At 36.6% G+C, this 11,723-nt stretch overlaps 3 protein-coding genes across 5 annotated transcripts in view; 2 read left to right on the top strand and 1 right to left on the bottom strand.

The window, feature by feature from the left end:
- Nucleotides 1-27: 27 nt before the first annotated feature.
- Sse (extra spindle pole bodies like 1, separase) lies at nucleotides 28-2,814 on the top strand. Of its 2 annotated transcripts, none has more exons than XM_076386767.1 (9): nucleotides 28-497; nucleotides 571-787; nucleotides 875-1,164; nucleotides 1,253-1,389; nucleotides 1,465-1,681; nucleotides 1,748-1,995; nucleotides 2,208-2,375; nucleotides 2,440-2,585; nucleotides 2,663-2,814. In XM_076386767.1, the coding sequence occupies exons 1-9, from the start codon at nucleotides 300-302 to the stop codon at nucleotides 2,812-2,814; spliced, it is 1,773 nt and encodes a 590-aa protein (XP_076242882.1). In that variant the 5' UTR covers nucleotides 28-299. The 2 variants fall into 2 exon arrangements, with proteins under 2 accessions (XP_076242882.1, XP_076242881.1); XM_076386766.1 differs by having other exon boundaries at nucleotides 1,748-2,058.
- A 40-nt stretch (nucleotides 2,815-2,854) lies between these two features.
- Nucleotides 2,855-4,969, bottom strand: Gmppb (GDP-mannose pyrophosphorylase B). 2 transcript variants are annotated; one of them, XM_076386769.1, is made up of 6 exons: nucleotides 4,649-4,969; nucleotides 4,234-4,547; nucleotides 3,771-4,164; nucleotides 3,536-3,697; nucleotides 3,221-3,452; nucleotides 2,855-3,124 (listed from the first exon to the last, which is right to left on the bottom strand). In XM_076386769.1, the coding sequence occupies exons 2-6, from the start codon at nucleotides 4,384-4,386 to the stop codon at nucleotides 2,956-2,958; spliced, it is 1,110 nt and encodes a 369-aa protein (XP_076242884.1). In that variant the 5' UTR covers nucleotides 4,387-4,547; nucleotides 4,649-4,969; the 3' UTR covers nucleotides 2,855-2,955. The 2 variants fall into 2 exon arrangements, with proteins under 2 accessions (XP_076242884.1, XP_076242885.1); XM_076386770.1 differs by having other exon boundaries at nucleotides 4,234-4,452.
- Nucleotides 4,970-6,197: 1,228 nt separating this feature from the next.
- Nucleotides 6,198-11,723, top strand: part of Osa (trithorax group protein osa) — an 18,358-nt gene continuing 12,832 nt past the window's right edge. The window contains 4 exon segments of the mRNA XM_076387715.1: nucleotides 6,198-7,248; nucleotides 7,445-7,567; nucleotides 7,669-7,878; nucleotides 8,415-8,474. Of these exon segments, the coding sequence (XP_076243830.1) occupies nucleotides 6,409-7,248; nucleotides 7,445-7,567; nucleotides 7,669-7,878; nucleotides 8,415-8,474 (1,233 nt within the window). The 5' untranslated portion in view covers nucleotides 6,198-6,408.

The raw sequence follows: 11,723 nt of genomic DNA, 5'->3' as shown, positions 1-11,723 counted from the left end.
TGATGCAATCTCTAGAGGTATAGCTCTTATCGTGAATTTAAAACTTATTTAGTACCTTGAAATGTTTGAAATGAATTATCTGAAAACAGGCTCGTTTCAAAATTGAAACTTTGCTGAATTTGTTAGATCTAAATGATATGTTCATTTCTTAACCTAATGTTGGTTGTTAGGTTGGCATTCGCATTTATATCACAGAGGGATGGGGGTAAGGTTCCTAGGAGACTATTTGAATTTGAATCGTTCAGTAACTACTGCTACTGTGTCGTTGCTGTGCCGTTACCCTGCTGCTTTTTAATAACATGGAAGAAATCTTTGAAATTCTTAAAAGGTGTCGTTTGCGAAACGAAAACTATGAAGAAAAATCAAGCGTTTCTAAAGACGACTCGTTAAGAGATGTACAAATGGATGTTGAAAAATTTCTTGCAAGTGCAAGATGTAGCGTAGGAAGTGTCGAATATGCAAATCTAAATAAAATGCTGGCGATTTGTTATTTAAAGGTGTTATCAGAGCTTGATATTGCATTAAACACACACATAGTTCCATAATAAGCATATAACTGTAAATTTGTAGATGGACAATGAACTTAAAGCTATATGTCATTTAATTGAATCTCATGCAGTGATACTACGTCAACAAATATTACATAGAAGTATGAAAACAGAGATGCGTAAATCAATTTTCAATACTCAACAGAATCATGGGCTTAAATCTTCATATGTTGAGTTTAACCTAGATGGTACAATTGCTGTTCATGATTTGAAAGCAAAATTGTTTGATTTGCCTAAAGGTACAGTATATATGCGAGATGAGTACATTTCACCTAAATCTTATTGCATGTAGAAATAATTTTTATATATTTGTGTTTAATACACAGAGTGGTATATGATTCAAATAACTGCTCAGTACAAGTCTCCAAATGTTTGCGAATACAAAAAATTTGCATCAGATGCGATACATGAAATGCACATTACCATCCTACCAACAGGAACTAAAGAGGTAGAACCTTTGTGTATAACATTACCAAAGCCTAATTCGCATTCCGTTTATGATATTTGTTATGAAATCAAGAAGATAATTTCAAATAATCGGTCAGAACTTCAAGCAACTTATGCGAACAATGAATTATATTGGAAAATGCGTGAGAAGCAGAATACAAACATGAAGGTATTTAAGACATCGATAAACATCATTTTCATAACTTTAATTATGGATACATGACATTTATGCATAAACATATATACATGTATTTAAGACTGCGATACAGGCATTAGAACACACATGGTTACGAGAATGGAGAGTTTTATTTATAGCGGATCCACTAGATAAACATGACTTAGTAGAGAATATTGTAAAAATGATAGATAAATTAATTATGGATTATAAAATGTCGTAAGTAAACTTTCAAATTAATAATTTTTTCATTTTTCTAATCACTGTTCTCATCTGTAATATTGTATTTCATAGACAGAGTATATCAAAACGATCTAAGTGGTTACTAAAGAAAGTAGCATTAGCTGCATGTTTTCTTACACGGGAAGAGATAGCACAAGCAGTGAAATACGTGCTTCATGATCATGACAAACTTGCAGATAGTATTATACTATCTATATATGGAAAATTAACATGTATACAAGAATTAAAAGATGCAATTAGGAAAACATTAGTTTTAATTATTGATGAGGTAAGTTTAGCTTATTATTTTGTTTATAGTACAAGTTGAACTATATAATTTTCGACCGACTTTTAGTACATGGACTACTTACCTTTTGAATCCATGGAAATACTAAGATCACATCCTATTACTCGTTTTCCATCATTGCACATTGTATATGCTTTATTTAAAGAACATGAAAGCACAATGAAGAATGGTTGTAAGATAATTAAAGTTAAAAATAATATGGGTACATGCATAGTTAATCCAGCAGGCAATTTAACTAAAATGGAAAAACGCATGAGACTCTTTATTGAATATTGGTTACCAAATTGGAAAAGCTGGTATAATATTGAACCACAAGAAGAAGTTTTTGAAGATGCTTTAGTCAACTATGATATACTAATGTAAAGATCGCTCACGCAAACTTGGAGAAACCGACTATACGATTTGCGCATAGTCGACTCTATTAAGTTTGCGTGGTATAACAATATGTTTCTCTTCAACGTCTGCATTTTATCATCCGTGTAATGTTTACAGTACTTTATTTTTATAGGTATAATGGTCATGGTAGCGGCATACAGTACTTATCAGGCGAACAAATAGAAAGGCTTAAAGTAAAATCAATTGTTTTATTGTTTGGCTGTAGCAGTGTAAAATTATTGGCAATAGGGGGACGTTATCCACCATGCGGTGTTTCCAATCAGTATTTAATAGCTAGCAGGTAATAAATTAATAAAATATAGGATTTTTGGCGACTTATAAAACATCTGATACTTCAATTTTAGTCCCTCTGTGCTTGGTATGTTGTGGGAAGTTACGGATGCTGATATTGATAAAATGACTACAAATTTTATTAGTAATTGGATACCATCACCATTGAACAGACCATGGACCGATGTTGATATTAACACATGGTGTGCGGGTTCTTTGAGTTAGTATGAAATAATTACAGAATATTTCGAATTTCTTTATTAATTTTACCATCATAACAAAATTTATCCCAATTAGAGTTTTTAGACAAAAATTCATTAACTACCACACAAAATGTACCTATGGAACCTGAGATGCTAAGGGCAGTAGCAAAATCTAAAAACATTTGTTCCCAGTACATGACTGCAGCTGCCATAGTGGTACGAGGGCTACCGATAAAATTAATTTAAGTTATATATATGTAAATTATATATGTATAAAAAATGTACATATAGTTAAAAAAGCCGATAAAAATTTTTTATTAATAGATCTTGTAATTTCATCACTTGCATTATGTTTGACACATATTACTTTAAAAATATTGTCTGTTATCACATAATTATTTGCGGTTCTGGCACAGAATTGGAAATACTCTTGTGTGGTAAAACTTGACCTCCATTGATGTAGAGTTCATCTTTAACAATTACATCTTCGCCAAGTACCGTTGTACCTTCCATACGAACCCAACGTCCTACAACACTTCTCCAACCAACAATGCACCTGATTTATATTTTAGATGCATTAGAATGATGGTTAATATTATAAGAAAATATTAAAGTGAATATTATTTCAATTATCTTGGCTTTCCGAACTTACCCATCTAACCAAGCATGTTCTTTTATTATGGCTGATTTAAGAATAGTGCTTCGTTTGATACAACATCCATCGGATAATACAACACCAGGGCCAATTGTAACATTGGGACCTATCCTACAATCTTTACCAATCTTTGCTGTTTCATCGATTAAAACATTTCCTACTACACCAGGACCAGAGTATAATTTTTCTGGAAATTTCTGTCTTAAAGATGTCAGGTACATACTCATTCCTGTACAAACAATAGATAAACAAAAATATGCATGATACATATGAGTATATTGTTTGCATATAAACCTGATTACAGATATACACCTTTAAGGAAATCTTTTGGTTGTCCTACATCCATCCAAAATCCTGTCAATTCCATTGCAAATAGTTCTCCATCTTGGGCCATTAATGGGAAAATTTCTTTCTCTATAGATGTAGGTTTTAATTCTATCCTTTTCAAGACACTCGGATTAAAAATGTACATCCCTATAAAATAAATGTTACTAGTAAACATGTGTTAAGTAAGTGACTATTCTATTTCACATTCAAGATGCAATACCTGCATTAATTTTATTTGATATAAATTCTTGTGGTTTCTCTACAAAACTTTCTATTTTTCCATCATCCTCATAGACAACCACACCATATTTTGATGGTTCCTCTACTTTGGTAACAATTATTGTACCCTCTTTGCCATGATTTTTATGAAAATCAAGCAGTTGCTTGAATGGAAAGTCACAGATAATATCGGAATTTAGAACAAAAAATGGTTCATCCCCTGAACACAAAAGATCACGCACAAGTGCTAAAGGGCCTGCAGTACCTAGAGGTTCTGGTTCATGTGAAAAAATTAAACGCACTCCTAACTTTTTTGCTTCTTCACCTAAATTTCTTTCCATTTCTTCTGCACGGTATGAAACTGCCAATATGATCTCCGTTACATTTGTTTCCACCTAAAGAACAAAATTCTAATAATCCATTTGTAAAGATTGCAAGTATATTATAAATTTGTTAAGACATACCAAAGCTTCTATTTGATGCAAAAGCATTGGTTTATTAGCGAATTCAACTAATGGTTTGGGTCTGCTTAACGTAAGTGGTCTCAATCTTGTTCCATATCCTCCAACAAGAATTAACGCCCGCATTGTTCCTGTTTTCTTTCTTTTCCGTTGCATTATCTTTGAAACTCTATCGAAATTAAACTCTTCACTTTTCTATCGAGTTACGAACATTTTCTTTCGCTAAAAAGTTATATTTCAATGAAATGTTTTTAACAATTAATGCGCCTTCTTAAATTAATACATTTATACATGTTAGTCTGTACTCTTTTTGACATCTGTGAAAAGTTTAAGTAGCAGGATTAGCGTGAAAAAAAATTCAATCGAGAATTCTAAGTGTAACTTATTTCGTTTTAATAAACTTGTATGAAATATGTACCTGGTATTTACACCTCGAAAATAATTATAAAATTGTTACTACTGATGAGAATTGCCACGTAGGATTGAAATAACGCATACGGTTACATGTGTACATAGTGACACATGACACGATAACAATACATGCCTAAATTATTGATACCAATTCAATCGTGTATTATCAATTAGTGTGTTTCATATGTGTGTGTGGACATTGGCGTTTTTACACCTATCAAAACCTTTATTTTTCACCTTTGACTAAATTTTATTTGAAATTAGTAGGTATAACGGATATAGTATTTATCGTCTTCACGTTAAACTGCATTAAGCGCCACGTTACGATTAGTTCGTAATTCATAAATGTAATACTAATAGGTATTGCTGTTTGAATTGATCCTTTTGAACTAGCCCATGCAACTGTTAATAGATTTTACATTATTACTACAGTCCTTTCTGCTGATTTTAAAATAATTTTTTATATTCAAGTAAAGGTCTGGCTTTAACCAATTGTACAATACATAGGTGAACTAAATATATTGATAAAAATCTAAAATTTCGGTTATCTTCAATTAACAGTGATATTTGTTTGTTAGTCTTTTTTAAATTGTTTCTGGATTTCTGGTTAAAGTCGACGTCGACGGTCCGTAAAGACGTGAAAAGACGATATTACTAGAGATTTTCATTTCTCTGGCGAATTTTTAGTTATTTCAACGATTTGCCTTAAAATTTAAGTGCATAATATTTTGTTGAATTTCGAAATAAATGCATCAGATAAATCTTTATTTAATAATCGTTAATGTATGAATGAAGATTATATAATGCAATAGGATTCATGCATATAAAATCTTTTATGCATTGTAAACACGTTATTCTATGCGCTTGCGCCGAAGTGAATAGTTTATGCATGGAATCACAAAACAAAAAAGGATAATGGTATTATTACGTAGATTTCTTCTTCCTTTGTAGAAATTTTACGATCAGTGAAATGCAAAAGAAGTTTGAAGAATATAATGTAATAATGTGATGGAATTTACACATATGTATACATACATAGGTGGTCTAACCAACGGATACCGTTTAAGGACTTAAAAATTATCTTCTGTTTTTCTACATGCTAGCTATTTTCCATTTCATAAAAATGTAAAGCAATCACTCGTTACAAAATCTGTATGCGCGTATATACATACACGTACATCGTACAGAAGTACGCACACGTACGCGCGCGCGCGCGCGCGCACATAGCGTGTATCGAAATATTTCCAAGTTCAGAAATGATTGAAATAATGTTACATCGCAACGACGAGGGATAAATTGAAAATGACAGAGATAAAAGACGTTACAGAGCGAATGAATTTGAAAGGATTTTGATCAGTTTCCGTTCGAAAATGAAATGACGAAATAGTTTCTAGAAAGATAATGATTCGACGAAAGTAAGATCCCATAATGGAAAACGTCGCGAATTGTGAACAGGAATTGAAATCTGTTAGGTTCACGGTAGAATCGCAAGATGGCGTAATATGTGCGACGCTGCTTTTGACATTCGCGTATGAGTTTTTTTTGGTTCCTTCTACTTTGAAAACGGCAGGAAGCGAAAATTGTTAGTAGGGTGTTTAGTGTTCAATGATCTGACACATCGAGGATGTGGTGGAAAGTGTTAAGCACGATAGGAGAGAATCAAGAGGAAAGTATTTCGATTTCGAGCACATAGTACGCGAGACACACGAGGTCCCGCGATTGGCCAGTTTATGAGACGAGACGATGGCTCCGTGAGGAGAGGAGAACATGGCTGCGACGCAAGCCGAGAGCCAACAAAACGATGTGAAGCTGAACGAGTCCGTGAAATGCGCACAGAAACGTCCGCAAGTCGGTGGGAATAGTGCGAGTGTTACTGCGAAGCAGCAGCTGGATCCAGAGCCGGGTGATAAAGTGCCCCGGGGCGCGGCCCAGCTGCTTAAATATGTGAATCGCGGCGGGGACACGGGTTTCGAGATGAGTCAATACCGCGAGGACATTGGTGGACACACTGCCGGTGAGGTAAAATCGCCTAGAGAAGCTGGCCAGGCGCCCCAAGAATCTATCGGCAAGCAGGAGTCGCTAGACGCGCCCGGTCATCCGAACCATCCCGGACATCCGTTCACGCCGAACGTTATACGTGATTACTCGGACGAGTATACCAACAAATCGAACGAGTTTCCCTCCAAGTCGTTGACCGATTATCCAGCTAAGCAGATACCAGAGTACGTGGGAAAGCATGGAGATTTCCCTGGGAAACAGTTGGATTATCATGGTAAACACTTAATACATGAAAGCGAAAGAGCTCATCGGACCGAAATGGAAGAGCATTATGCAGCTTCTAAGATTGAATCCCGATTGGCATACGTAGGGGCTACACCGGGCAACTTTCCGGGTCAGCCAAGGTTTCTCTCAGGACAAAGTATATCTCAAGCTACTGGTCCAACCCCAACATTAAACCAATTACTCCAAGCATCTACACCGGTACATCGATTTCATGGAAATTATCCAGGAATGGGACCGGAGCCGTATCAACAGCCTTGGCCCATTCAGCGACCTCCAGTTGTTCCTCCTGTTTATCCACAACCTGGTCAACGTCCGCCACAAACGGTAATGCTATCTAGGTTTTCATTTATGCAACTACTGACAGAATTCATAGATGGAAAAAGTTTGAAATGTTGTATTATTTATTATGCAATGTCATTGTCAATGACAGTAGCATATGTGCATCCCCTTTAATACAAGATGAAATATGTAAAAGTTTCTTTGATCAAAGTAATAATTAAATGTATTGCTCCATAAATAGGGTTCTCCAAGATTACACGCAGGGCCTGGAGGACCAAGTTCTCCAACTCCTATGCCATATCAACAATATACGCAACGTTATTCTTCTCCTTCAAGACCTCATGCACCATATAGTCACCATCAGGTATATTTCAATAATACTTTCATAAACCTTTATTGAAATTTATAGTAAAATAAGTACAATAAAATAGTTATTAATGTCATTTCAATTTTCATACTTTTCAGTTAAATTCATATACCACCCAGACCAGCCATCCTTCCAGTTTATATACAGAACAAAGGGGTTGGAATCAAGGTGGACCACCAAATCCACCACCACCACCTCCGACTAATCAAGGTAATCCTTCCAGTCAATCACCACAACGTGCTCTTTCTCAATCTCCAGCACCACCACCTTCAGCATCTCCACAACCTCAAGCAACAAGTCAGTCTCAAGTAAGTTACATTGTTAAGGTGTTGTTTAATACAAAGTATCTCAAAACAAACTTCATAATGTATGTTTCTTTCTTTAAACTCATCATAGTACGTTTGTTTCTTTTCATTTATTGTTTTTTGGGTTTGGTGTAGTACATCTCTCTTGTGCTGCTTGCATTTCATTTCTACATAGAAATAAGTTGTTAAGATATTATTCGATACAAAATATTATGCCACATATTTTTTGTGAAAGTACACAAAGAATATTTTATTCACAAATAATGTTTACTCCATTTATATAGAAGTACGAACATTAAAGTAACGCATTTCTTGTCATATTAAGCAGTAGATACATTTTTATCATATTAACTAAGTAAAAGATTCATTTATAAAAATAAAAAATATAAATGATTTATGGATTGAAACACTGTTTTTGTTTGATGCTGTTTTATTTGAACTATTTGCAGGGTAATTGAACAATTTAGTAGTTGTATAGAATATATTTCTTAAAAAACATTTAATACAGACAATCATAGAGACTATGTTTTTGTTATCAGAGTTTCCATAATCTGCAGCAACGATCCACAACACCAAATACTCAAGGAATCGATTCAGGGGTGAGTGGTTTTACCTTGTTCATGCTTAGAAATTAACATAGTATGTATAAAAACAAAAACGCGCTTTCAAAGAAAGTATTTTAACATATTCAGTTGAAACGTTCTCAACGATCCGTTTGAATTTCATGTATCTAGTTAATGATGCTTGTTTCATTTTTAGTTATAAAGCACATGCGCGTAAAGTGCACGTGTGTACACGTTTAGCATTAATGTTTTTTTTTGTGTTTCTATTACAATTGTTTCGAGTTAAATGAGAACCATGAGAAAGAAAAGAATACATATGTGATCTCACATAGAACACAACGCAATTTCAAAGCAATTCTAATTTCACATCGTATGGATTGCCATTTGATCTTGGATGTAGTGGATAGAGAGGTATTTCAATATCTTCCCTCGTGAAAAGAGCAAGTATGAGTGAGCGAAAGGAAGACCTCTCGGGTATAACTTGCCTACAGCAGGAGGGATAGGGTGTGGGGAGTGGGGATGGAGAATAAGCGACTTGTAGAGTTCGATTAGGGCGCGAGTTGCGCGGCCGCTGGAGCCCCAGATATTAGCAACTGCCCCCCTCCCCACCTCACCCCTCCTCTACCCTTCCACTCCATCTTCCACCTCCCTCCTTCCTGCTCCTTTCTCCCACTCCACCGTCGTCGTCATCATTCTCTCTCTCTCTCTCTCTCTCTCTCTCTCTCTCTCTCTCTCTCTGGTGCGTGCGTCCCCTCTCCCTTGCTCGTTTCATATGCATTCGTATGCATATCTCCCTTCGTTTACGATCTCTTCTAACGTACACATTTGCGCGTGCGCATGTATGCGCACACAACTCCTTTTCCCCTCTTTCGGTATATTCGATCTTTCTCGCTTCTTCCAATATAAATGGGTGGGCAAGCGAGAGTCCGATGTGTAACATAGGTTGCAGAGAGACGAAGGCATAGATGCAAGCAAGAGCTAGCATGTGATTCGCCTGAATCGATGGTAGAGTGGGGGAGAAACAGTCCGAGGCAGTCCTCCCTACTACCTTTGACGTTTTATATCGTTCAGCTATATTCGGTTCGTTAGATCATGCAACTGTCACTCCGCAACATGCTATCGAACTTCTCGTTTTCCCATGACACGCTGGAAAAGTGGCAGCGAACGTTTCAATACTTCTAATACTTAACCGTTTACTAGTATATTATAGAATAAAGTAGAAGTAAATCATTCTTCTTTAAATAGTAAAAGAATTTAGATATCTTTGGTGTAGTAATTTCTCGTACTCTTTCGTTTTATGTTACTGAAAGAAGCTACATACGCATATTTAGGATGATCATTGTCATGCTTTTGAATTCATTTTGCCGCGGTAGCGATGTTACGGTATTAAGAGATAAAAATATTATATAATATCGTTGGTATCATCATGTAACAAGGTAAACTTACTTTCATTTCATCGTGCGATTTAGCTTGCTACGTAGCGTACGCATTTTATTACATCGATAGAAAATGTACGATAAAATAAGGTACAGTAATTATACATGAGGTATTATAAGTTTAATAGTTTTGAACTATAATAAACGGTGAACCGTGTCAAGCATATCGTCAAGAAATCGTTGTATCTTCAAGTGGGCTAAAAAGTAGTAACATTAGTTTCGTAAATTCGATTATGTACGTTTATTTTTTTGTTAGAATCAGGAACCGTCTGTCGATGCAAGCAATGGTTTCTATTCGTTTGGTTTGTTTCATTGCAAGGAAAAAAGAATTGACCGCCATAGCATTTGAGTTTGATGTAGTTTTCTCTATCTTGCGTAGTATGTATCTGATCGTCAGGGTTTTCGGAGCACACGGGTGCTTTTCGTCGGAAAGTGACGAGAAGAGCCGAACATTGCCGAACGCTTGCCGCGCCACGAAAGAACGCCCTCCGACGAGCAGCAGCTAGACGCGAAATCTGTAAACCGAAGTCACGGTAACACTCGATAAAAAGAATCACGTTTCTAGTTATTCCCGGCCTACGTACACGTACGTAGACGATCAACGCTCCGATTTCTAACCTGTTTTTGTTTGTCGTTCCGACGATCGGTACCGTAACTGTTCAAGGATTGATAACAATCGGAGGGTTGTGTCCCTCGCACGAATACGAAAGGCATTGGGACTTATTGACACAACATGCGATGGTCGAGCGAACCACACGGTGACCCAACCAGCAGCAGCAGCAGTAGCAGCAGCCACAGCACCAGTTAGCAATAGCAGTAGTTCTATATAGCGTACTGATAAGAGATTATGCTCGTTCTCATGTGGTCGTACATATCGAACCCACCGAGTCTCGCGATTGCATATGATTCAACCACGGCGTGTGTCGGTTGTGTTAACACACAAGATTCCCGTAAGAATATGTAAAAGTCGTACGGGAAATAAAAGCGAATTCACGGTGGGTTTTGTCGTAGTGCGCGGGGTAACGCCTCTCCTTCGATTCTCGCGTCATGCCGAGAGTCCTTGTATCCGACACTCTCTGTACTATACGTTCCGCGATACATCCGAGGAAGTCCCTAATCGTCTTCTGTACGGATGAACTGTCCACTGTCTGGTAGGTGTAATGATGTGCTCTTTCTGTTTCTCTTTCTCCCTCCCGTTTTGCTCTTCTCGCCCTCTTTCTTTAGCCATTTCTCTATCTTTTACTTATCCTTTCGTCTTGACATCATTCTCTCCTCCCCTCTCTTTTACTCCCTCCTTCTCTCTCTCTCTCTCTCTCTCTCTCTCTCTCTCTCTCTCTCTCGTTTTTGCCCTCCACTATTCCTATACTTCTTTCTCTTACTCTCAATGTATCGTGTGGCGACTGTGTGCAAAGTGTTACGTGCGCGCACACGCACAATTGCGTGCGCCCGCGCTCCACGTACATGCACAAAAGCGAATGCACATACACAACAGAGTGGACATTGTTAGATCATGTGCGTGTGTATATGACGTGTTATGTTGCACCGTGCAATTCATATAGCGAGGTGCCGCGTGTAGTGTGTGCATCTATGATTCTCTCGTGGTTAAGACATGACAACGAATAAAACGTTGCATCTATAAGATAAATGTAAACGTTACATGTATCTAATGAAAAGTGAACTTTATCATCGATCATTTTCTCAATCGAAACATTTTTTCTATCATTTCACATCACTTTATACGCGAAATTCGTACGAATTGCTCAAAAAGTAATACGAGGGAATTATATAGTGAATAATCATTGAAGATCAATTTTTCTGCACATAACCCTGCTGTATGTTTTCTTTTACT

The sequence above is a fragment of the Calliopsis andreniformis genome, chromosome 10 (assembly GCF_051401765.1).
Source record: "Calliopsis andreniformis isolate RMS-2024a chromosome 10, iyCalAndr_principal, whole genome shotgun sequence".
Taxonomy (NCBI): domain Eukaryota; kingdom Metazoa; phylum Arthropoda; class Insecta; order Hymenoptera; family Andrenidae; genus Calliopsis; species Calliopsis andreniformis.
The sequence above is the reverse complement of the archived record's forward strand: the minus strand, read 5'-3'. Positions and strand labels throughout refer to the sequence as shown.